The sequence below is a fragment of the Gymnogyps californianus genome, chromosome 1 (assembly GCF_018139145.2).
Source record: "Gymnogyps californianus isolate 813 chromosome 1, ASM1813914v2, whole genome shotgun sequence".
Classification (NCBI taxonomy): Eukaryota; Metazoa; Chordata; class Aves; order Accipitriformes; family Cathartidae; genus Gymnogyps; species Gymnogyps californianus.
In genome coordinates, this window is record NC_059471.1 from 134,231,306 (window position 1) to 134,257,681 (window position 26,376).

The 26,376-nt window shown below is 48.2% G+C and overlaps 1 protein-coding gene across 1 annotated transcript; it reads right to left on the reverse strand.

Moving 5' to 3' along the window:
- Nucleotides 1-17,998: 17,998 nt before the first annotated feature.
- NECAP1 (NECAP endocytosis associated 1) lies at nucleotides 17,999-25,648 on the reverse strand. Its single transcript, XM_050914301.1, has 8 exons — nucleotides 25,532-25,648; nucleotides 24,105-24,205; nucleotides 23,849-23,953; nucleotides 23,358-23,439; nucleotides 22,840-22,948; nucleotides 22,571-22,757; nucleotides 20,482-20,575; nucleotides 17,999-20,361 (listed from the first exon to the last, which is right to left on the reverse strand). The coding sequence occupies exons 1-8, from the start codon at nucleotides 25,627-25,629 to the stop codon at nucleotides 20,313-20,315; spliced, it is 825 nt and encodes a 274-aa protein (XP_050770258.1). The 5' UTR covers nucleotides 25,630-25,648; the 3' UTR covers nucleotides 17,999-20,312.
- Nucleotides 25,649-26,376: the final 728 nt, after the last annotated feature.

Sequence of the window (26,376 nt, forward strand, 5' to 3'; positions counted from 1 at the left end):
CTCCTTTTTAAGATCTCTTGGTTTTTTCTTTTTTCACCCTTCTTTTTAAATTCTCTCTCCTTCCCTTATCTTCATGCCTTTCTTTGTCTGTTAGTAATTCTACCATTGCTCTTAGGTTTTCAGCTATCATGGGCCTTAGCCCAGTTTAACCTGCAGCACAGCCCCATACAAAATGCATTCTGCCCTCACTTGTCTCTTGTGGTTAAGCTGCATTTGCTACATCAAATATCGCATGCTATGTCTCATCTTGGGAAATCAGCCCCAGTTGGCAGCTAGCACTAGAACAAATTTCAAACGAGGAACTGTTCCTGTAGAAGTGAGACTGGGGAGTTGCAGCCTTAGGCAGAGGAACAGAAATAATCAGAAGTTTGGTATATCCAAGGAGAAACAGAGAAGGATGAGGCCAGGGTCAGAGAGAACAAGCAAATTGGAATTAAAAAAAAATTGTGTTGATGGTTTGAGAGGTTATTGGGAAAAGCACACACAGAGACCTTTCTATCACAACCTGATTTACAGCCTGTGGAAGTTAAGAGCAGTGCTTGCTTCAGGGAGTCAGTCTCCGTTTACTGAGGCTGAAAAGGGCTGGTTTATATTTTTTGCTCCAACACTGTCATTTATCTCCCTCTTCTGCTTACTGGTAGAGGCCTCTGATATTACCTTGGGGGAAATGTCAGACTACTGTTTAGTCTGATTTCAAGCTGGGGCAGATGTTGAAAGGAGAAAATTAAGGGAAATGGCTGCCGAGATACACGCTGAATCAGAAAGACGTCGGAGAAGAAATGCCAATGAGTCAGGATACCCTGGAGAAAAAGGGTGAGAAGTCAACACATAGGACTCAGGAATCACAGAATGGTTTGGGTTGGAAGGGACCTTTAAAGATCATCTAGTCCAACTCCCCTGCCATGGGCAGAGATATCTTTCACTAGATCATGTTGCTCAAAGCCCCGTCCAGTCTGGCCTTGAACACTTCCAATGTTGGGGCATCCACAGCTTCTCTGGGCAACCTGTTCCAGTGTCTCACCACCCTCATCATAAAGAATTTCTTCCTTATATCTAATCTAGATCTAGCTTCTTTCATTTTAAAACCTGTGCCCCTTGTCCTATCACTACAGGTGCTGGTAAAACATCTCTCTCCATCTTTCTTATAAGCCCCCTCTAAGTATTGAAAAGCCACAATAAGGTCTCCAAAACAACCAGAAGGAAGGAGGAGGAAGCTTTGCTTGGTTAGTTTGGCTAGCTGGAATTTCCTCAAGGCAGACCAGAATGAGACACTTGCAGGACATCCAGGGAGCTAGGATGGAGGGTACACAGGGCAGAGTTGGAGGTGAGATAGGACAGTGCAAGGAAGAACACGCGTCAGACAACAGAGGAGAACAATGTGGCAGAAGGTAAAGGGCAAGGGAGGGATGTAGTAGACATCTGAACACAGATTATGGAGAACTGCCCCTAAAGAGAATGGGGCATATGTAGCTGGATTTCTTTACCAAGGAGCCTCCTCATGTCTGTGTGCACTGAGCTGTCTTCAACTTCTCCTTTTTGTATTGTGTGCAAAGAGGGTGACTTTTATACAAGAAGAGGAGCAGCTGCAGGACAGAAGCCTGGTCCCTTGAGAAATTGCATGCTGCCTGCTTTTCTTTCCAACATCCTTCCAGCACTTTCCTTTGTCCTCAGGCTTGGCTCTCTCACTGGAATTAAGCCTCCCTAAGTGTTTGTTGAAACCTAGTTATGCCCTCAAATTTCATGCTGAGATTTCAGTCATAGTAACCCGCTGCGTACTTCCTCCCTGTCCCTGGCCAACCAAGCCACAACAGACTCACAGTCTCATGGGGAAAAGGCTTACTTCCTGGCAGGTTTTCAAACTTTCCGCTGTGAAGAAATGGGAAATACAATCAGCAGACAGAGAAGGAAGTCAAAGTGTAGCTTCATGAGCTTTTTGTCATTGAAACACATCTCCAAACACAGCTGAGGCATTTCAAATGCAAATTCAGGATCTAGTTGCTAATTTTGTTACAATACACTAGATTGCTCAAACATCAGGAGACAGCTCAATTCTTCCTTCTCAGCCATCAGAGTTGTTGCTTGCTGTCAAAATTCAACCCTGAATCATACTCCCATAGGATACAATGCTGGGCTCTTGTGCCACAACAGTGAAGTGATATTCCTGAGGGTGAAATTTGTGCTTTGAATTTCAAATGCACTGATGGCATGTAAATAGGAGAACTGAGCCCAGCAGTTAGTTGTGGTGCTGAAAACAGAAAAAAAGAAAACCTTGCTTAAAAAAACCCCCAAACTGCGCTTTGTTTCCTTGTGTTCTCACTGCTGTTCCTCAGTTCCTCCCTTCCCCCTCCACCTGTGTTCTGCCCACCCCATGCAGTACACCCTCGTCCTCCCACAATACCTGTGGTTCCTCCACAGACATCTTTCATCTCAACCCCGCTCAGCACTGCCAGGTACCTCCCACACTCCTAACTCTCACATACCTTGCAAGCCCCAGCTCCTTTCCGGGACTCATGTCCCATGTGGTTTGCTCACCACAACAGTCCTGCTTTCCCTCGTTACTCATGCTCCAGCTGCTGCCTTTAGGTGGTTGCTCTGCAAGATGTGCAGGCGCCATTTGGCTAGCTGACCCAAACAGAAGGCAGCAGAAGCACTAACGCTCTTTCGCCCCTACCTGTCAATGAAGTTTGAGTAAGGTAGTATCTGCAAGCCTTTCACCTCACAGCCAGTTTCACCCAATTTAGCAAGTAGGTCCATGTAACAGCAGAGGAGACAGCACCATTGCACGTGCCTTACTTCTTTTGAAAATCAAGCTGAACCAGTTGAGCTAAAATTGAATTCACAAGCAAAGAGAAGGACTTGAATCCTAAAGCTGTGACCCCATACATTCAAAAAAAATCCCCTTTTGAAATTGAGCACAGCTGTGGTGGAAGCTGCAGGCAAGTGAGACACTTGTTACAAGCCAGTCAGGATGGAGAGGGGCAGCTGAGGGAATTCAGTCATCACAAGTGGCATGGAGGTTACACAGGGACATCACATTGGCAGCCCAAAGCCAATACCTAGCACCTCTTTAGAAGATTTGACAAAAGGCAAAAGGAAGCTGATGTGGCTAAAATGTCGAGCCAAAGGGATTATCAGTATGCATTCTTCAACAAGCTGACCTTACATCCAAATGAGGAAAATTTAAATGATCATGACCTCCATAAAGTGTAAAACCACAACAAAGCAAAGGTAAAGAAGCATCTGAAAAACAACTAGCAGAAGCCATCAGAACTAGTAATAAATCCTTTCCTATGGCTACCAAAAGCAGAAGCCTTTTCACAAGCTTTGAGGACAACTGAAGAGCAGGGTATAAAAGAAGCAGTCAGAGAACAAGAACATTGAAACAAAGCTAAATTAATTATTTGCAACAGTGGAAGAAATTTGAGAAATTCCCACACAAGAACCCTGTTTTGTGGGGGACTAAACCAAAGGACCTGTCCAAAATAAAAGTGATTTTGCAAAAGGTATGGAATTAGTAGGTCTGGGCAAGATGGTCCCAGGGGTTCCCAAGAAATTCAGGTGTGAAACAGTTGCTAATAGCAGTGGGTGCCCTCTTGCCTTAAACCGCCTTTTAATCAGCAAGTCGCAGGATGGCAAGGAGTATATCAAAGAGGGAGGAGGGGAGAAGTCTAGGGAGATTTAGGAAGTTAAAAGTTTGACATCTGTAGTGGCCAACTTAATAGAAATTATAACAAAAGAATAAAATTAATGGACAAATGTATAAGTATGATGTACTTTGGGAAAAGTCAATATAACTCTTGTAAGGAAATCTTGCCTCTTGTAGTTCTTTGAAGGGGTCAATAATCATATGCATGAGAATAATCTAGCTACCTGTGAAGTTCCTCACCAAACACTTCTAAGGAAAGTGGGCAGCCATGGGATAAGAAGCCAGATCTTTTCATGGTAAGTAGACAGGAAAGGTGGGTAGGAATTAATGATCTGTTCCCTCAGTGGAGGGAGAGCACCTACAGAGCTCTACCAGGTCTGTGATAGGACACATGCTAACATTTCCTTCAACATGGCAAAGAGGAATGATATGACAAAATCTGCTAATGATACCAAATTATTCAGGGCAGTTATTCAAGAGCCAACTGCAAAGAACTGCAGAAGGATGAGACTGAGTAGCAGGGTGATAAAAGGACAGAGAGAGTCCTGTGTAGGTAAGCAATGCTCTTTAGGGAAATGGTTAATGAAGCAACGCACTTTAGGAAAATCAGCCCTAACTTCACACATAAAATAATGGGCTCTGAGGTAACTACTGGCACACGTAAAGAAAAATGTCAGATTATACATTGTATGAGAAAATCTGTTCAGAGTGTCGTGGTTTAACCCCAGCCAGCAACTAAGCAACACACAGCTGCTTCCCCCTCCCCCTCCCAGTGGGGTGGGGAGGAGGAAAGGAAAAAAAAGTAAAACTCGTGGGTTAAGAACAGCTTAATAACTAAAGTAAAAATAAAATACACTACTAACTAAGAATAATAATAATTGTAATGAAAAAGAATACAACAACAACAAAATAACACCCAAGAAAAGACAAGTGATGCACAATGCAATTGCTCACCACCCGCTGACCGATGCCAGAGCCATGATCCGCCCCTCCTGGCCAGCTCCCCCCTGTTTATATACTGGGCATGACGTTCCATGGTATGGAATACCCCTTTGGCTAGTTCAGGTCAGCTGCCCCGGCTATGCTCCCTCCCAGCTTCTTGCACACCTGCTTGTCTGCAGAGCATGGGAAACTGAAAAGTCCTTGGCTTAAGATAAGTGCACTAGTTAGCATCAACTAAAACATCAGAGTGTTATCAACATTGTTCTCACACTAAATCCAAAACACAGCACTGTACCAGCTACTAAGAAGAGAGTCAACTCTGTCCCAGCCGAAACCAGGACAATATCCACCCCTTATTCTATACCATTTACGTTATGCCCAGATCCCACACTTTCTGATACATTTCCAATTAATCACCACCACTTTTCCTGTCTTTTAATATATACCTACAGATATCATTCCCGCGGTCTATGGGCCGTCTCTACCAAATGTCTGTTGAGTTCATTCAGTCCATGACTTTGGGCTCCATCTGTTGTAACAGTCTGTCTGGGCAGGAGTCCACTCAGTCGGTAGAATAGGATTGGGCTTCGGTGTGATGTGGCAGGCAGGTGACATTGGGCGCAGCAGGAGGATGGTGTGTAGTGTTGGATTGTTGCATACTGAAGTCAGTCCTGGTTCCATCACTACTGCACTTCACTCGGGTTTTGTCAAAGTTCATTCTTCATTAATCTAAGTAATTCTTACTGTAATACCATTAATATAGCATATAACAATTATAATGATGATGACATACGGTGGCAAGATTATATAGCAATTAATACCATACAATTTAATCTATTGGCTGTTCTCACCTAAAATCAAATCCCCTTGAGGCACACATCGGACTTCCCCATCCTTCCGCATCACCCACCAAGTGCACCCAGGCCTTGAGCAAAAGCTATCCCATGAATGGGTTTGCCTTTGCCTGAGGCAGGAGTAACTCAAACTGTTTTTCCTAGCATATTTTTTATGTGCACTACAGGGACTTTATCCCCTTCTACAGTATGTAAAAGTTCTGATTGGGCAGGGCCAGCTCGATTGACAGATCCTCTAGTGTTGACTAACCAGGTGGCCTTTGCTAAATGTGTATCCCAATGTTTGAAAGTCCCACCACCCATTGCTCTCAATGTAGGCTTTAACAATCCATTGTATCGCTCGATTTTCCCGGAGGCTGGTGCATGATAGGGGATGTGATACACCCACTCAATGCCGTGCTCTTTGGCCCAGGCATCTTAAGATTGTTCCAGAAATGAGTCCCATTGTCTGACTCAGTTCTTTCTGGGGTACTGTGTCGCCGTAAGATTTGCTTCTCAAGGCCCAGGATAGTGTTCCGGGCAGTGGCATGGGGCACGGGATATGTTTCCAGCCAGCCGGTGGTTGCTTCCACCATTGTAAGCACATAGCGCTTACCTTGGGGTTTGTGGGAGTGTGATATAGTCGATCTGCAGGCCTCCCCATATTTATATTTCAGCCATCATCCTCCATACCAAAGAGGCTTTAACCGCTTGGCTTGCTTAATTGCAGCGCATGTTTCACATTCATGGATAACCTGTGCGATAGTGTCCATGGTCAGGTCCACCCCTCGATCACGAGCCCATCTATATGTTGCATCTCTTCCCTGGTGGCCTGAGGTGTCATGGGCCCACCGAGCCATGAATAATTCACCCTTATGTTGCCAATCCAGATCTACCTCAGCTACTTCAATCCTAGCAGCCTTGTCTACCTGTTGATTGTTTTGATGTTCTTCAGTGGCCTGACTCTTAGGTACGTGGGCATCTGCGTGACGTACTTTCACAACCAGGTTCTCTAGCTGGGCAGCAATGTCTTGCCACAATGCGGCAGCCCAGATGGGTTTACCTCTGTGTTGCCAGTTACCCCGCTTCCATTGCTGCAACCACCCCCACAGAGCATTTGCCACCATCCATGAGTCAGTATAGAGATAAAGTATTGGCCATTTTTCTCGTTCAGCAATGTCTAAAGCCAGCTGGATGGCTTTCACCTCTGCAGACTGACTCGATTCACTTTCTCCTTCTGCAGTTTCTGCAACTTGTCGCACAGGACTCCATACAGCCACCTTCCACCTTCGATGCTTTCCTACAATGCGACAGGACCCATCAGTGAACAGGGCATATTGCCTCTCATTTTCTGGCAGTTTATTATACAGTGGGGCCTCTTCAGCACACGTTACCTCCTCCTCTGGTGATACTCCAAAATCTTTGCCTTCTGGCCAGTCTGTGATCACTTCCAGAATTCCTGGGCGACTGGGATTTCCTACTCGACTTCGTTGTGTGATCAGTGCAATCCACTTACTCCATGTAGCATCAGTTGCATGATGTGTAGAAGGGACCTTCCCTCTGAACATCCAGCCCAGCACCGGCAGTCGGGGTGCCAACAGGAGCTGTGTTTCAGTACCAACCACTTCTGAAGCAGCTTGAACTCCTTCATATGCTGCTAATATCTCCTTTTCAGTCAGAGTATAGCGGGCCTCAGATCCTCGATATCCCCAACTCCAAAACCCTAGAGGTTGACCTCAGGTCTCCCCTGGTGCTTTCTGCCAGAGACTCCAGGTAGGGCCATTCTCCCCAGCTGCAGTGTAGAGCACATTTTAACATCTGGTCCTGCCCAGACTGGCCCAAGGGGTAGTGCATGAACTATCTCCCGTTTAATCTGTTCAAAGGCTTGTTGTTGCTCAGGGCCCCATCTAAAATCGTTCTTCTTCCGGGTCACTTGATAGAGAGGGCTTACAATCATACTATAATTTGGAATATGCATTCTCAAAAACCTAAGAAAGCTTGTGTTTCCTGTTTACTAGTTGGTGGAGACATAGCTGCTATTTTGTTGATCACATCCATTGGGATGTGACGACATCCATCTTGCCATTTTATTCCTAAAAACTGAATCTCCTGTGCGGGTCCCTTCATCTTACTTTGTTTTATGGCAAAACCGGCTTCCAGAAGGATTTGGATTATTTTCTCCCCTTTCTCAAAAACTTCTTCTGCTGTGCTGCCCCATACAATGATGTCATCAACGTATTGCAGGTGTTCTGGAGCTCCACCTTTTTCCAGTGCATTCTGGATCAGTCCATGGCAAATGGTGGGGCTGTGTTTCCACCCCTGGGGCAGTCGATTCCAGGTGTACTGGACGCCCCTCCAAGTGAAAGCAAACTGTGGCCGGCACTCTGCTGCCAAAGGGATTGAGAAAAATACATCAGCAATATCACTTGTGGCGTACCACTTGGCTGCCTTTGACTCCAGTTCATATTGAAGTTCTAGCATGTCTGGCACGGCAGCACTCAGCGGTGGCGTGACTTCATTCAGGCCACGATAGTCTACTGTTAGTCTCCGTTCTTCATTAGACTTTCGCACTGGCCAAATGGGGCTGTTAAAGGGTGAGCGAGTCCTGCTGATCACTCCTTGGCTCTCCAGTTGACGAATCAGCATATGGATGGGAATCAGGGAGTCTCGGTTGGTGCGATATTGCTGCCGGTGCACCCTTGTGGTAGCGATCGGCACCTGTTGTTCTTCGACCCTCAGCAACCCCACAACCGAAGGGTCCTCAGAGAGACCAGGTAAGGTGGACAACTGTTCAGTTCCCTCTGTCTCCAAGGCAGCTATACCAAAAGCCCACCGATACCCCTTTGGGTCCTTGAAATACCCTCTCCTAAGATAATCTATGCCAAGAATGCATGGGGCCTCTGGGCCAGTCACAATGGGGTGTTTTTGCCACTCATTCCCAGTTAGGCTTATTTCAGCCTCCAATACAGTTAGCTGTTGAGATCCCCCTGTCACTCCAGAAATACAAATAGGTTCTACCCCTTTATAGCTTGATGGAATTAGAGTACACTGTGCACCGGTGTCTACTGGGGCTTTACTCCTGTGGATCTGATGTGCCAGGCCATCGAATCCACACAGTCCAGTAAAACCAGTTGTCCCTCTCCTCCACCTGGCTGGAGGCAGGGCCCCTCTAGTCCCGGTCATAGGATTCTCCACTCACTCTTTGTAAAAATGGATTGGAATTCTTTCTCATAGGATCGGGAGTAAGATCAGCCCTTCCACTCTGTCTGCCACACCGCTCACAGTGCTCACTGGAGGCTGAAGCAGCAATTTTCCTGGAAGAACCCTCATTTGTGATTGTTTTTCCTTGCAATTCACGCACCCGTGCATCTAGGACCGAGGTAGGTTTTCTATCCCACTTCATCATATCCTCTCCATGCTCACGCAGGTAAGACCACAGGATACCCCGTGGTGTGTACCTTCTATCTCCTCTCTCTTGAGCAGAGGGACACTTATTCCTAATAGCTGAGATATTGGTCCGTGCAGGTGGGAGGCAGAACTTATCCTCAAATCAGTGGAACTCCTGGGACAGTTTCTCAGCTATTATGTCTGGCAGTTTCTCCACAGCCACGATGAGGGAGGAAGTGAGACTTTCTTCATATTGCCGAAGTCGGCGAGCCAATTCATCTACTGTTGGTCCCTCCTCGTCTTTCCAGTCCATTACTGCCAATGCATTGGCATACGACGATGGTGCGCTTCGTACAAACTTCCGCCACATGGGTCGTGCGCATTGGACTTCATCTGGATCTGTGGGTAACTGCCCATCGTCTGGGTCATAATAAACCATCTCCTGCATGGCTAATTCCCTCAGATACTGGATACCTCTCTCCATGGTGGTCCACTTGCCTGGTTGACATATAACATCTTCCTTGAAGGGGTACCTTTCCCTCACGCCCGATAGAAGTCGCCTCCAGAGGCTGAGGGCTTGTGGTTTTTTTCCAATTGTCTTGTCAATACCCCCTTCCCTAGAAAGGGATCCCAACTGCTTGGCCTCCTTACCCTCTAATTCCAAGCTACCGGCCCTGTTATCCCAGCATCGGAGCAACCAGGTGATGATGTGCTCACCTGGACGACGGCTGGAATCTTTTCGCATATCTCGCAGCTCACTCGGGGATAGGGATCGAGTGATTATCTCCGGTTCTGCCTCTTCCTCCTGTTCTCGTGATGGCCCTAGTTCACCTTCATCCTTTGCTAAGCGAGCTGTCTTTTTTGAGTATTTCTTCTTCTGTACAGGGGTAACTGATACCGGCATGGGTTGGTTCTCTGGTTCAGCTGCAGTGCCTGTCACAGGTGTTGCAGTAACCGTAGTACCTGTTGCCCGGGGTCGGAGGGGCTGCAGTGCCTATCACGGGCGTCATGGGGGTCAGAGTGGCTGCAATGTCTGTTGCTGGGGTTGGAGTAGCTGCAGCATCTGTTGCTGGGGTCGGAGTGGCTGCAGTGCCTGTCGCCGGGGCTGGAGGGGCTGCAGTGGCTGTCATCTTGTTGTCAGATCCAGAGACCTTCGCTTCTCCTTGAATAATGTTAAACAGAGCTCGGTAGGCATGAGCCAGGCCCCAGCACATTGCAGTGATTTGTGTCTCCCTGGAATTGTCGGGGTGACAGCATACTTTTTCCAAATGTTCTACTAGTTTTTCAGGATTCTGCACTTGTTCCAGGGTGAAGTTCCAAAACACTGGAGTTCCCACCGTCCTCGGCATTTACTCATGCTACCCCACACACCCTGCCACTCATAACTCTGCAGCTTTGGGGCAGATCTCTGGGTGATCCTCTTAAATAGTTGTTTAACCCTAAACAAGACCTGAACCACATTCAGGAATTGCTAGTTCCTAGCAATAGAACCATGTTAGTTTCAACATTCCAAAGATATTCAAAATTTTCAAAATTCTCAAACACTACTGTAATTAGCCTGGAGGAGGAGGGGAAGGTGAAGGAAGGTGTCTCCCCCATAGATTGGCTCTCCGAGGAGAAAAGGTAAAGGGTGTAATTATTAACAGTTTCCGCTAGATAGCTCCCGAAGTATGGAGATAACAGCAATGCTGAGTACAAATACTGGATTAGTCCCACAACCGATAATTTTATCGTACCATAAACGAGTGTTACGTAGTAAAGCAAAGTGAAAACCTTAATCCACCTCACCTTATGGGTGATAAGCAGCAGCACAGGGACTATATACGGCAAGTGAGGTGATACATAACACAACTCTTAAGAATGAACACCACAACTCTAAGAGCCAATAAACCAACATTGTGACCAGCGACTAAACTAATACAATACAACAAATAACAAATTCGTTTTAACACGCTCTGGTCAGATCTGTTGTTATCTCAACCGTTTACACCCCACGTTGGGCGCCAAAAAGGCTGTCGTGGTTTAACCCCAGTCAGCAACTAAGCACCACACAGCTGCTTCCCCCTTCCCCATCCCAGTGCAGTGAGGAGGAGGAAAGGGAAAAAAAAAAAAAAAAGTAAAACTCGTGGGTTGAGATAAGAACAGTTTAATAACTAAAGTAAAATATAATACTAACAATAGTAATAATGAAATATAATAATAATAATAGTAATGAAAAGGAATATAACAAAAAAAGGAAGGGGAGGGGGGAAAGAAAAAAAAAGCCAGTGATGCACAATGCAATTGCTCACCACCCGCTGACCGATGCCCAGTTAGTTCCCGAGCTGCTATCCGCCCCTCCTGGCCAACTCCCCCCTGTTTATATACTGGGCATGACGTTCCATGGTATGGAATACCCCTTTGGCTAGTTCAGGTCAGCTGCCCCAGCTATGCTCCCTCCCAGCTTCTTGCACACCTGCTTGCTGGCAGAGCATGGGAAACTGAAAAGTCCTTGGCTTAAGTGCTACTTAGCAACAACTAAAACATCAGAGTGTTATCAACATTATTCTCACACTAAATCCAAAACACAGCACTGTACCAGCTACTAAGAAGAGAGTTAACTCTGTCCCAGCCGAAACTAGGACAGACAGAGACCAGCAGCTCCCCAAAATGCTATGGTTACAGTACCATGCAGAACATGGTGGAAGGAAAGAAAAGTAGGAGAGATGAGAAAGAAATGTTCCTCCCCAAAAGGGTTTGTGCATCCCTCCCCTGCCCACATCTCTGCCAAGTTTTAGCAAGAGCTAAGGGTTTCAAGCAGAACAGACCATGTTCCAAAGCTATCTGAGCTGAGGAAGCTCAAACTCAGTCAGCTTTGGAAAGTAGTGTGCTCACCTGTGATGATAGGCTCCCAAAATCCCTCAGGTGTAAGAGAAGGAATAAGAGAAGGAAGAACAGTATCCAGGGAACCTTCAAACGGACAAGAAGCCGCAACCCACCTCTTTACATATACCATTAACCCAGGATTGCTTCTTCAGAAGAGAAAAGATATGTTTCATTTATTTCCTCTAATTAACAAATTATCCAACCAAAGCCAACAGAGGACACATTCAGATGCATTATCTCACAGCTTTGTTTTATGCCATTACTGGGAACATCACACCTTCACCCCCTTCCTCTTTTGGATCTAAGCCACACATCTCAAGGACAGATATTGTTGGAGATCAGATCCAGATACTGCAGTTGCTTGGCACAGCTGCACATCTGAGTCCAAACCTGGGCCAGATCCAAGTCCTGGTCAGACCTAGTGGCCTGTTTCAGAGACAGGGCTGTGAAGTTTAGCATGTGGGATTTGCATGAACAAGCTGTGGCCGCGTAACACCTCCCCACAGAAGCAATCCTTCATGCTTCATTGTCAGTTCTGTCCAAGGATCGCACAGATCTCAACAGCCTTGAATTCAGTTTGGCTACACCTCTGCCCAGTGAGGTGAATGCACCTCATCTCCCTCTTTTGAAGGGGGAGCAGAGGGAGTGGAAAGACAAGCACAAAAATGGAAAACTACCGCAGTCACCAAGCAAGCATGGGGGCTATCAGGTAAGGTCACCCAGACCCATGCTGTAACCTTAGGCCCACTCTTATTTGATCTCAAGCTGTTTCCCTCCACATCCTCACATCCTCTCCATGCACATGAGGGAAATGCAGTAAAGCCTTCTCAGAGGGAGGTTTTGGGGAGAGCTGCACTGGTTAGGCTGTCCCACCAGATGGCACTGGAACAGCAGCACAAACCTCCCGGGCCCTGCAGAGCTTGCCTCAGCGAGGGCATCGCGTGGCTCCCTCACGCTGCTCCTGTCCTTAAGGGTAGATTTATCAGGAAGATTGTAAATGGCCTGCGCTGACCCTTACCCTGCGCCCTATAGCCAAGAAGGCCCTGCACGCCATTTGGAGCCTCTGCGCCCATCGCACACTATGCTCTTGCTGGCCAGCAGCGGGATGAGTGACACCACCTCCCTCCAGAACAGCGCAGCCACCCTACGCGTCCAGTCAGGATGGGACAAGGCAAAAGCAGTCTGGAAACAACCGTAGAAAGCTGAATTAAACCCAGGGAGTACAGTCAGCTCAGCCGGACACACCCTGGCACCTCATCACTGAAATACACTGGGGAAGTTTTAATGCCAGGCAGTGAGGGCTCTAGCTTTGGGGTTCAACCGCACACAGGAGCCTCCTCACAACACAGATGTCAACACAGTCAGATGGGGAAGGGCACTTTTTGTTTTTGAAGGGCACACTCTCCAGGTGCCCACATCACCCACTTTTACCACGCTAGGACACTGAAGTCGGCGTCAGCACAGTAAAGCGAAGCGCGGGCAAACGGCGCTCCTGGGTGCCAGCCTCCGGCACGGAGCCGGCATTGACTCAGAGGGCGAAGGCCCCGTGCTGCTGACTCCCTGCAGGCCCCGGAGCTGCCGGCTGGGACTGACGCAGAGGGCAAAGTGCTCCTTGCTGACTCATGCTGGCCTGCAGCACCATGGCCCTCATCTCTTAGACTCTGCCTCCAGTTCACAGTTATTTGCCTATTTAGCATTTTAAGACTGGGCAGGCACAGCACACCACGCTGGTCCTTGCACAGCCTCTGCCCTTCCTGAACTGAAGGATCACTGTCAGACCTCAGTGTTCCCCACCACCTACCAACGCCATGTCAGACGTCTCACCAGACACTGCTGGCCCACCGCAGGACCCACCTCACCACAGCCTAGCACAGAAGTTGTGCTAGGAAATAGTCCAGGCTGGAGGTATCTTGTTCAAATCTTGCTCAAAGCAGGGCTACTTCTGAAGCTAGACCAGGCTACCCAGGGCAAGTTCTCTGCTTACAGTAACCCTATTTCTGTATGGAATATATTGCTTAAGGACTTTTCCTGGTGTTCTACCCAAAACCTATGCAGTGGTCATTTCCAAGCATGCTTCTACATGTACCCCTGGTATCGACTTCAGCTTTAGGTATTAGTGACAGCAACCCCGAACTCTGGGCCAGACATGCAGCCTATGCTGCTGTATCTATAGCCCCTTAGCACATATTCTCCAAAGACAATGCACTCTTACCCCTATCCTCTTGGCACTGCTGCTCACTGGAATCCAGTTGTCCCTGCCAGCTAACCAAAGCGACGGTTTGTGTAGCACTACTGATGTAGCATCTCCACACATCTTTGAACAGTTTGCTTAACACCATAATCAGTGCCTATGGACAAGTGCTTAGACTTCACTTCAAAAAAGACTAGGAGGAGTTCAGTTCCTATGGGCCAAATTTTAAAGACAACAGATGCATGCGCACTGGTAGACCACAAGAGGAGATATGTGCCTGCCCTGGGACATCTCGATTCCAAGCCCTACACTTATGCTGTCTGTGCATGAGGGCACTGAATGAAGCACAGAGGGTGTTAGGATAGCAGAACACGGATATATTTGGAAGCATCAGTTCCATTATTGCCAAACTGTCAAGAGAGATGAAGGAAAAAAAATAAAAAACTTTAAACCGTGCTTCTGTAAACTTGACCTGGGTCAGTTTTAAGTCATTCAGGAAAGCATTTGAATGACAAGTTATGATACTGGTGGACATGAAGGCAAAGGTGCTATGCGACCAAGGGAAGCGTTCAGTAAAAGCCAATACAAACTCTGCTGTCACCCAAAGCTGCTATGGTCCATTTTAAACCAGACCCACCAAAGTTCTTGTTCTGGCATCTTATGGTTGCCTACCTCCTTCTCCTTTGTGCCTCCTGCATGCTAAAGTCAAGACACCCTTTCCTTTCCCTTCTATCTCAGATGCTCCTGGGGACACCTCCAGATGCTGCAGTTCTGCTTTGTGGCTTGTTCCATACCCAGGTCGAGCCCTTGCCCACATCCCTCCCAGGCACAGCTCTCCCCTGCCCAGGGGAGGTCACTGCAGGCAGCCAACCCAGTAGTCGGCATGCTCCCGCTGACAGATGCCAGCTGCGATTTCTTTTCAGAGAGCACTTCCACCAGGTCCCGGGTGATGTTTGCCTGCATCCGCCCCCTCCCGACTGCTGAGGGCCCAGGCCGGTCCCTGGAGATAGTGGCTGAGCCCAGGGATTGCCAGAAGCCCCGCCAACAAGGGGATTCAGCAGCAGATGGCAGCACATGGTCATGGGTGAGACTGAACTTGCAAGCCCTGGTCGCAGGTGTCACCAACCCAGCCAGGCTTGCAGACCAGGCTAGGAGGGCAGGGGAGCGCCACACCTCTTTACATCGCTAAAACACAAGACTCAACACAAAGGCTGCAAGTTACAGGCAGCTCCCTCCTTCAGGGATCGTCTCTTCAGACTGCTTCAAGGATTAAAAAGCTGGTCTCCTAAGCAAGCTGGCTGCCCCTGCCCCAACATGCAGGAGTTGCCATCCTACAATGCCTGGGAAAGAAAAGGGAAAGCAGGCCATTGCAAGTTACCTGGCTGGCCTGCCCCAAACACAAGTGATGCAAGAAGTTCACCACAGGCTCCTAGCAGTGACAGCTGGCAAAACGTGGCTCTGGTCGGGAGCCACCACGTGCACCAGCTGCTGCTCACTCATCTTCCCATGCTCAGAGGCAGCTTCAAGGAACATCTGTCAGAGCCCCAACTCTGGATGAGGACACACAGCTATAGCTAATGGTAGCTGGCAAAATTAAGCTATCAAACTAGCAGGGCACTACATCCTGCAATGTGCTTTTCCTGACTATTAGCATGGACAAAGCTATTAATTTGGAAGAAAGAGACCTAAAATGGTCTCTAGACTGAGAATCTATTGTTCACATAATGTAATGAGCACTCAATGGATTGCCTAGACCTGGAGGCATTACAATGGGTGTTAACTACATAGGCCCCAGTGATCTCTTTTTATGCATTAACAGCCCAGTTGTGCTCCCTCCTAGAGCTTTGTAGGTTTATGCTGATTTAACAGGATGAGTTCAAGTTCAGATTCTGTTCCCTCATCACCAAAGCTCAGGAAGACTTTGGGGGTTTTGGTTTCTTGTTTGGTTTTTATTTTGTTTGATTTCCTCCAATGGACATTTCTTCCTCTCCATTTCTTCGGGAGTCCACACACAGCACCAAGGCTTTGTTAAAGCTAGCAAGTTTGTGCCTGCGATGCATATTGTGTGGCTGTAGTAGGAACAGTTAAGTCACAGAACGTAGAACAGAATTAACGGGGGAAGGGGGGAGACGCTCACATCCCACCTCAACTACAGCTCTCGCGAAAGAAATGACAACCAATAACCAGACAAAACTGGGGTCTTCCCTTTGACACTTGCTTCTTGACTCTTTCTATGTGCTACAGTCTGTCTCCCATTTGGCATGAACTTTTCTCCCCCTTTGACCATTGTCTCTCTCAAACTGAAGGCAGCTCTTCCCAGCTGCCTAAGGAAACCAGTTGATCTATTGTGTGGAACATAATAAATGTTCGGGAGATATTGCTCAGTTTGATCTGCTGATCCACATTAAAGGTCTAGCCTTAGTCCTTTACTTAGAGAATGCTATTGTCTGAAACATCACATACTGTAGGTCTCAAGCAGCCTGCATACGGGCTTCTGCTACATTAGAAGAAACCACTGGCAACAGAAAATGCAGGAAGAGGTGGGAGGATTCAGCCAGTCCAGTCACAGGCCAAGTCATTTCACCAGTAACTTACCGTCACAGCCAACTTCTCCCAGTGGGGATGCAAAGATTGTTCCTGATGGTCGCCAAGGAGAGGGAGAAGATTTACACAAGACACATCAAGCTGTTGCATTCTAGCAGGCCTCACTGTGAGGAAAGACATGGGGACTGGGAAGATCTCCAGAGAGGACTAAGCTCTCCCTCACGAACTGTTTCCCAGTCCTCTATGCTTCTCTATGCACAAACAGGAGTATATCCCAGCACCTCCCTTAGGTACACCTCACCTGAAGATCCTCCTACTCTGGAGAAATACCCTCTTAGGCTATTCAAACCCTTTTTGCTGCAAGTACCTACTGAAAAGTCAGAGAAGCTTCACCACAGCTTACGGACAAGACCCTTCACCTTCTGCCTGGCCAGGACCTATGCAACATATTCACCCTATTCACCAGAACAGGATAACAGCTTTGCTCCTAGATCTGAAGAAATGTAGAGTTGTTTTTTTTTTTTTGCCACAGATGCTGGAATATTTGACAATGACACCAGCGTTTACTGGTGTCAAACAGCTGACTTAAAAGGTTAAGACTTCTCATCTTTAGCCAGGCCACAAAACTTCATTGTACTTTCAACACAACCATATGTAGAGCTTTGCTGTCTGGCAGAGGAACAGCAAGCAAGCGTAGCTGTGCAAGAAGAGATGGCCGTGAGCGGGCTTGATAGAAGAATGTGAGGGCCCTGAGCATATTCTCAATCTTCTGTGGGACTGGTTGCCTGGACTCAGGTCCAGCTTGAATAATATAGGTGTCTGGCTTTGAGAAACCTCAGCAAGGTTTGCCTGCAAGCTTATCTCAGCTAAGGTTCTCATCCTTGAGCCCTGCCTGAGCTAGTGCAGCCATGCCCATGCCTGGCCATGTACCCTGCTGATCTAAATCCTCATCCTGACCTGCTCTGGTCTTCCTGATCAGGTACTGTGGGACTGTTCCTTTGTCAGCGAGGCCACTGCCCCTGCCTGCCTTGCTGTGACTCAGCTTCCAGCTTGCTCTCCCTTTCAGAGCAGCCTGCCCTTGCTGCTCCCTGACAAAGGGCCCGCTCAGCTCACCTTGCTCATCTCTGCAGCCAGCAGAGAGACTGCTTCCCATTTACAAGCATGGCAAGAATAAATTCTGAAAACATCTGCAGGGTGTAGAAGCCTCTAATGTCTGAAATGCTAAATGGCAGGGCAACTAAGTTTTCTCACTTGCTAGTTTTATCCACATTCTTATCAAGCATCACACACACCCCCCTACAGTCAGGCCTGTTTCCATGTTGTTGTTTGCTTGATTTTTTTAGCCCATTTGGAACAGCCACAGGTCATTTTTGTGTCCTTCTTCCATGCTCCTACTTCTTCGCCCAGACAGAGCCTGAACCCGTTCACTCCTAAAGTTGCTCTTGTGCAGTCTGCAGGCCATAATGCACTTGCAGAAGGGTAAGTAGGCTACTAGGATCTTGCTGGAGACATACAGAACTTCAATCTGCAGGGCTTCCAAAGCAACAACAATTTGACAACTTAGAAGACTCATGACATTCTTTTCCCCAATATTACTTGTTTAATTACCATTTGCACCAGTACATCTTATGCTTTATATACATATATCTTTAATTTTTGCTTCTTCAGCTTTTCAAATACATAATATATTATCTCCAGAATACTAAGACAATACAGAAGAGGCTCCTAGTTAGTTGTTAATTGGTGCCACGAACTTCCCTGGTTTGGGGAACTGATACATAGTTGAAATGACAGGACCTCACAATGATTTGAGAAAAAAAAAAAACAACCAACCAAAAAACCCCCCCCAAAAAGCTAACTAGCAGAGTCCATGACATCGCTAGCAGATTATAGCCACCCACAAATTCAGAGGAGGCAGGAAATTTAAGCACAATGAGACTGCAGGAGTGACTATGAAGATGGGGGAGGGGCGGCAGGGGGAACACCAAGAGAGCCAGGGGATCAGGATTAAATGACTACTTAAAATACATCCAAGAGCAATCTGGTCCCCACTTCCACAAGTGGAACTGCAGCAGCTTTAGAGCTATTTTCAAGAATTTTGCTTCCCAGAGGGATGGTCTAAGTTAAGCTTTGTCTCCAAAATGCCCTCAGTGTAGTAAGAAGACAAAAACGACAAGAGACCTTTGCAAGTACAAGGTGCATACAGCTAACTACTCTCTTGTAAAAGCCTCACCAGGAAATCTTTGCCCAGAGGGAAAAATTTACTTGCACAGGTGTGCTAGCAGAGTGTATCCCAGTTACAAAAGTGTTGCTGCTGGTTGACTGTTCAAAACAGGAAGAAGCCTTCCAGAGAAGTATCAAACCCCTAGTGTTCTAGTAACTGGGTACAGCTGTAGAAGAATCACTCAGACCACCTTCCCAGCCAGTGTTTTGTCTTATCAGCTAGCACAGAGGGTAGCTAGCATTGTGAGGTTTCCAGCCTCCCCACAGGCTTCGCCCAGAGTAATCAGCAGACTTACATCTGGATGTGATCTGGTCACATCCACAGCTGCTGAAGATGGAATAGTGTCCAGATCAAAGGGCCTTAGGAAACTCTCCCAAAGAGAACAGCAGAGAGTAAGGGTCTTTTACCTCTTTCTAACCCCCTAAACCACACGGGAAATAGAGGGGGTTTGAGGCACATTAAAAATAAATTAAAAAAAAAAAAAAAATCCAAGTTACACTAACCAGCTCACATCCAGAAAAGCCACAAGAAGGAACACAGGTGGGAGAATTTTGCTGCCACAGTTCTCAAGATTGGGCCTACTATACATTTCTTGCCCAAATGATAAGTGTGAGCTGAAAAGGGGAAGGAGACTGTCCCTTCACCAGAGAATAATCCACTGTCGCACCATAGTTCTTACTGTGGCATGGATATGCAATACTTGTAACACAGTGCCAAGTCACAACACAAGGCCAGGGCTCAGGATAGTGGCGCAGGAACATGAAATGCTGAGTGGTGGGATTACCTGGTTGTCATCTAGTGCAAGTAACTACCAAATTATAAAAACAGGCCTTTTTTTTTTTTAAAGCTATTTCCAGTTAAAACAGCTCAATGACAATGAGGCCTTTGCATGGGGTGGGAGGGAGAAAGGAGTGAAAGTGAGAGAAGTTCCTCCAGTGAACCTGCAAGCCAAACAAGGAGCCTCAAGATGGGGTGCCCACCTGGAGCTACAGCACAATGGCAGCAGGTCTACTCAAGGACTTGCATGACTCCTCCCACAAGAGCACAGGAACATCCAGCACTATCAAGAATTGCACCAAAGAGAGGAAGAGTAGTGCGTGCATGGGGAGGTTCACTCCTCACCACAGATGTAATTAATCAAAGAGGGTTTTGTGTTAGGCCAAGACCAATCGCCTTACAGCTTCCATTTACAAGCTGCAGCCAAATGCAGCTGTCCTCAGCACTGCAGGCCAAGCTGCAGAGACTTGAGTCACTATTGAAAGCAGCCACAAAAAGCAACAGTCTAACCAGAGAAAATTTAAAGGACAAGGAATGCAGAGGCACCTACCCAACCTCCTCTTGTACCCACCTTCTTCAGGATTCTTGCTTTCCCTGTATGGAAAGACAGGGAAAAAGAGCTAGGGTGTACCATGTAATGGCCAAGTAGGTGGAAGAGATGAGGCTACCTCTCTCCTGCTTGCCCATCTTGTGGAGTCAGTATGTTCTCTTTAGGTTCAGTGGTTTCACTGTGGGATCAAAAATACTAAGTTTGACTGAAGTGAAGATCTGGTTTAAAAAGGAAGGATTGTCCCGATTTTGTTTTTGATTGAAGACTAGAGAGGTTTGTGCCCCCTCTGATCCCATTTGGTGCCTCTAGAGCCTCTTGGTCATCAGTTTGTCCCATTCCACTGCTTTGACCATTCAGAACTGGACCCAGTTGGACTGCTGAGGAGCCTGATTGGGAACAGCACTGAAATAAAGAAAGGAGAATCAAAGGAGCAGATCTAATAAGACTTCTTAACTTATGGCTCTTCCAGTGCCCATCAGGACACTACCCTTCTTCTGTGCAGTTCCCTTCACCATAGTTTACCTGGATGCAGTGCTGAAGTCTCCCCAGAGGTCTGTGGTAGCTGATGCTGGTGCCTTGGATGCAGATGCAGGAGCATCTAAGTCTAATAGAATATCTAAGGCAGAAGAAAAAAAAAAAAGAAAAAAAAATCAAGATAATCAAGAAGAAAACCCCACAGGCATTTAAACTGTCACCTTACACAAACTGCTGGATGCAGGGACAGAGAATCTTTGAAGGGACTCCAGCTCTCCCTCCAGAAGGAGGTTAGACTTTTTAAGGATTTTGTTATAACAGCAGCTCCTTTTGCTGAATGTGCATGGAGCCTCCAGCTCATGCTGCAGGGGTACATGGTCTTCGAGAACTATTCAGTCTCCACCTAGCATACCAACTGGCAGATTTGTGACATATTACCTCTCCCAGTAGACATAAGGCTCAGACTCAGCCCAAGCTCAGCAATCATAACAGTTGCTAAACAGACATCACCTTAACAGTACAAATCACGCACTGGAGCCCAGCCCTGTTCAGAAGCTTGCGGTTTCTTCTCACTTTGATCTGTCTACAGCACTGCTAAAGTCTCTGCCTTCACAAGAGTATCATCAGCTCTCCAGACACCTCTGTATGGTAACACTTTCAGTACAGCATCCAGAAGACTGCAGCAACCTCTTTGTTATAGAATCACAGAATGGTTTGGGTTGGAAGGGACCTTTAAAGATCATCTTGTTCCAACCCCTCTGCCATGGGCAGGAATATTTTTCACTAGATCAGGCTGCTCAAAGCCCTGTCCAATCTGGCCTTGAACACTTCCAATGATGGGGCATCCACAACTTCTCTGGGCAACCTGTTCCAGTGCCTCACTACCCTCACCGTAAAGAATTTCTTCCTTATATCCAATCTAAATCTACCCTCTTTCAGTTTAAACCATTGCCCCCCGTCCTGTCACTACAGGCCCTGGTAAAAAGTCTTTCTCTGTCTTTCTTATGCTCCCTATGTATATTGAAAGGCTGCAATAAGGTCTCCCCAGAGGCTTCTCTTCTGCAGGCTGAACCACCCCAACTCTCTCAGCCTTTCTTCACAGGAGAGGTGTTCCAGCCCTCTGATCATTTTCATGGCCCTCCTCTGTACCCACTCGAACAAGTCCATGTCTTCTTGTACTGGGGACACCAGAGCTGGACGCAGTACTCCAGGTGGGGTCTCAAGAGTGGAGTAGAGGGAGAGCATCACCTCCCTCAACCTGCTGGCCACGGTTCTCTTGGTGCAGCCCAGGACACAACTGGCTTTCTGGGCTGCAAGCACACATTGCCGGCTCATACCCAATTTTTCATCCACCAGTATCCCTAAGTCGTCGTCTGCAGTGCTGCTCTCAATCCATTCATCCCCTAGTGTGTACTGATACTAGTGATTGCCCCACCGCAGGTGCAGGACCTTGAACTTGGCCTTGTTGAACTTCTCATATATATATATATATATATATATGTATGTATGTATGTATGAAGTTCAACATATGTATTTTTTTATATTTTATTATTATTTTATATATAACTAATATATATTATTATATAAAATTATATACATATTTTAAAAATAACCCACTATACCCACAATCCCACTTATACTTTGCACCTCTTTCTGCTGCTCATACTAAAGCTTCCTCTCTCCCTATTCAAAGCCACTCAAGAGGTGCTTTTCCTGCATCTTTCAACAACAACCACAAGTCTATTTGCATTTTTGTGCAGAAAGCAAGTGACTGTGCAGTACTTTTCTGGACACCCTACACAGCTTTGCCAGTGCCCCTAAAGCCCTAAAGTTCAGAAAAATCCAACTATTTAAATTTCATACCCATCCCCCCCAGATCGTTTAGACCAAGTCGCTTGGTTTCTCCTTTTGCAAGGACAGGAGCTACAATGCTGTCCTCCTTGCAACAAGAACAAGCAGGTATTATTAAACAAGCATGGAGATCCTCAGGTCAAAGAGAGCAAAGCCCTCAGGACACATCACGTCTTACAGGGCACTGTTGGCACTAGATTGAATACCGGTTCCCTGAAACAGGCCTCAGTCCTCTCTATGCACCTACTAGTGTCTGACAGACTATTTGCTCTATGCTAATGTTTACCTGCACTGCTCACGTTACTGGATTTCAGCACGGGTGGTGGTGTGACATGGTTGGCAATGGCTGTGGAAGAAGGGGGAGGTATAGGAGGGACTGCAATTTTGCCTCCTGGTGGGGGTGGCAGCAGGCTTAGGCCCCCTGATCCAGACACACGGGGCTTGGCTGCTCCTCCTTTCTTTGTCATCATGTTCTGTATAAAAAGAAAGCACAAGTGAGGAAGAGTCTCCATTGGCAGATCCAGAGAAAGAAGCAGGGTAAACTGGGCTGCTTACCCCAATGTTCAGTTTGATGGTCTGCCCTTCCTTAAACCCTAAGTCTAATTTGGGACGTGTGTCAGCTTCCTGGGACTCCTTGGAGATCTCAGTCTCCTGCTTCACCCACCTAAAAAGAAACGAGGAAGACATAAGACCCTGTGGCAAAGGGGAACAGGGTTTCAGAAAAATGCATGGTTCCTCTCCCCATCCCACCAAAGAACTACCTTGCCTTGTCAAACCAGCTACCTCCCTACTCCCAGTGTAGTACAGCAAAAAGCTGCAAACACCACAAACCCAAGAGACTGTCTAACACTGCACCTGTAGCATCACAGGACCTAAGCTTAAGACTTACAGATCTGACCCTGCAGGACTCTTAGCTTGCATGACAGTTGGCAGCACACTCAAGTGTCCCTGATGGAGCCAGAGTAGGGCTTCATGACCATCCCAAGGAAGCCTGCGCTAAATGAACATGCACCACCACCCGCCATGTTCTACAGGCCAGAGGAAAAACAGCATTCCAGAAAAGCACAACTCACTTGAAGTGATCCTGCAAAGAGACGTTGAAGTCAAAGGCATCACCACGATCCGTGAAGCCAATGCCTATAAAAGCACTTCGTCCTAGCAAGGAGACAGGAGGAGTCATTGGAGGTGCCCTGCAAATGGGCCCTTGTGTTCATTCACTCCAAAATCCTTCTGCTTCTCCTAAACCACTCTGTGCTACCTCCCTCTGACACACCTGCAGCTGGACACCAGCAGCTCACAGCAGTTCATTGTCCCTAGCCTTCAGGATGCACCCTTCTTCCCATGCGGCACTCTCAGAAACTGAATGTTCCTTCCCAGCCCCTGGACTCTGTGCAACGTAGAGAACCCTCCTCTGTTAACCTTGCCTTCCTACCCCTCCAGGCACGCTACCCAGCCTTTTTAGCACTCCCAACACCATTTCAATCCACCTGGCATACACCCAGCTCCATCAGGCTAAGTCTCCTCCACCCCTAGCACTTGGCACATACATGATCTCCCAACTCACCAGTCCCATCCTGAATTCGAATGACAAAATAGCGGCTGGAATCTGTCACAGTCTCTACTGCAATGCCAGGGTATTGATCTATAGGAGCCTGGGCGAAAAGTTCTCCTGCAGACAAAGAATCGGGTGTTCAGGAGAGCAACCTCTTCCTAAAGTGTGGCCAGGGCTGCCATGCACAGCTCTGAGCAGGCTTAGAAGCACAGGCTCATAAGCAGCAATCATAGTCGCAGTCTTGCCAAGCCACAGCCTTTTCCCTTACCTGAAATCTTATCCTCCAGTTTTATGTATGCAGTTTTGCCTTTGGAAGTGACACGAAGCCGCCCTGTCCAGTCCGGATGGTCCAGTTTCCAGTCAGATGCCCTGAAAAGAAAAGCAACTGTTCACTGACCATACATCAACCCCTCCACTTCTGCCCAACCATCTCAGCAACAGTCTCTGCTCCCAAACCTTCAACACCTGCAGCTGCCTTATTCCAATCTCTTCCCAAACAATATATGAGGTCTCAGCTCCTCTCCGTTGCTGCCAGTCAACACACATGGCTCTGACTGGCCTCTCTTTCCTCTGAGTAAAGGGAAATAGATACAGTGCAGAGAACATCAGCTTGGTCTTTACCTTTATCAGCTTGCAGAAGAGGGGAGACTGAAACCCAGAAACTCACTTGGAACAGTAAACCCGAAAGCGACTAATAAGTGACTTGTGAGCATCAGGAAGCCCCCAAAAATTAATCAATAGCATGCTGAAAAGCCACTCCATTATTCTACCCTATTGTTGTAAAATAACATCAAGTACTTCTGAACCTAGAGGCAGCTAGCTTACACTAGGTAAAACATCATACACACAGCCATCTTGGCTGGCCCATCAAACTCTTTGTTACAGACTGTTGTGAAAGGAAAAAAGAAAAGAAAAAAGAAAGAGAGAAAAACCCCAACCTACAAGATTTTACAACTGGAAACAAACACCTGTGGCCAGGCACAACATCCACAGTGGCAACAGTTTGCCAAGTTCAGCGAGTACCACCAACACCCATCAGCACTTCAGACCACAAACCCCTTTCTCCAGCAAGTCTGTGGTCACAGCTCACAAAGTCACACTGGTTTCGGCTAAAGAGAGAGAAGGCATTTCTACCTCCTGGTCCTGCAATCTCGTCTTAAAAATCATGCCAAACTCCTTCTGGCTTCCTCCCTGCTACTAGGAGAGCCAACAGGCCAAATTCAACATGCCGTTCTACCACATCAGACTCACATCCCAGGGAACCGGCCAAATTGGGAGCGGAGGTCAGCTCTGCCTGGAAGAGCAAGTTGCTCAGGTGCCCTCACCTCCTGCACATGATTACCAGAGCAGCCCCTGCTCCCCCACAGCACGGAGCAAAGGCTCCCGCTTTTAGGTGCGGACAGACCACCTACAAGAGGCAACTCAAGCCGGTACGTCCCCCAAAGCTGCAGCCAGTGGGGGCTAACGCCTCAGGGAACAGGCCTGACCTGCTTGCGGCCGCAGGCCACGGCTTCCCAAGGCCCCGCTCGGGGCGACGACGCCACTTCCCGAGCCCAGCCCCTGGCTGCCCTGCCCGCCCTGCCCGCGGGGCTGCGGTCGCAGCCCCGCGGGCAGGGCGGGCAGGGCAGCCAGGGGCTGGGGCCGGGCCGGGCCGCGCCGAGCCAGGCTGATCCCGGGCGCCGCACGCTCCCTCACCTGTACCCGCGGTTGGAAGTGCGCGGCGGGATGCGGTAGACGTTGACATCAGGCTTCACGCAGAGGACGGACTCGTACTCCAGCTCAGCCGACGCCATCTCGGCCCCGAACCCCAACAACCCGGCGAGGAGCGAAGGGCGGGAGCCTAGTAACGGAGGGCGCTTCCGGCCGCCATCTTTGATGAGGGCAGACACTGCCTAGGGGCGCTGGGGCGGCCGGGCAGGAAGGAAGCCACGTCGAAGGCGTGGAGGAAGGCATTTTGGATCCTGGCAGCAAAGCGCGGGGGCGGGGAGGCGGCCATCTTGGAGCCGGTTCTGACACCGCAGCGGGGGTTGGCGCCATCTTGGACCCTGGCAGCTGCCCCACAGGGCCTGGCGCGGCCATGTTTGGTTCGGGCTAATGAAGTAGTGCCGGGCGCCATCCTGGACGTGGGCGCAGCCACGCCGGGAGCGGGCAGAGCGGGGCGGGCTAACGCGCCCCTGGGGAGGCCGGGTCCCCGCCCTGGGTGCTGGGGAGGCCCTGAGCTGCCAGCAGCCCGCCGGCCCCGTACGCGGAGGGCGGGCGCCGGCCGCGGGCTCCAGACCACGGTGGCACCGGGCAAAAGGCGCCGGTGTCGCGCCGAGAGCTAGGAAGCCGCGGCTGGGCAGTGCTGAAGCACGGGGCTGGGGTTTGTGGGGCCACACGAATATCTGAGGGGGCTTGCGGATCCCTGCGTGCCCTCGGCAGTGGGCCTGGGCGTTTCTCCCCAGCATGGTTTTCTTTCCTGCAGCCTTGGGTCAAAGCTTGGGTTTTAAGTGAAAATGGATTTTTGTGTGGCCTGTGGTGCTGGGATCCGGAGGCCTTTG

Coding starts and splice junctions, on each gene's coding strand:
- NECAP1 (XM_050914301.1), bottom strand. CDS start 25,629: ATGGCGTCGGCTGAGCTGGAGTACGAGTCCGTCCTCTGCGTGAAGCCT. Junction 23,954..24,104: donor ACTGGAGGATAAGATTTCAG/GTAAGGGAAAAG, acceptor CTTTGTCTGCAG/GAGAACTTTTCGCCCAGGCT. Junction 22,758..22,839: donor CCATCAAACTGAACATTGGG/GTAAGCAGCCCA, acceptor CTTTTTATACAG/AACATGATGACAAAGAAAGG.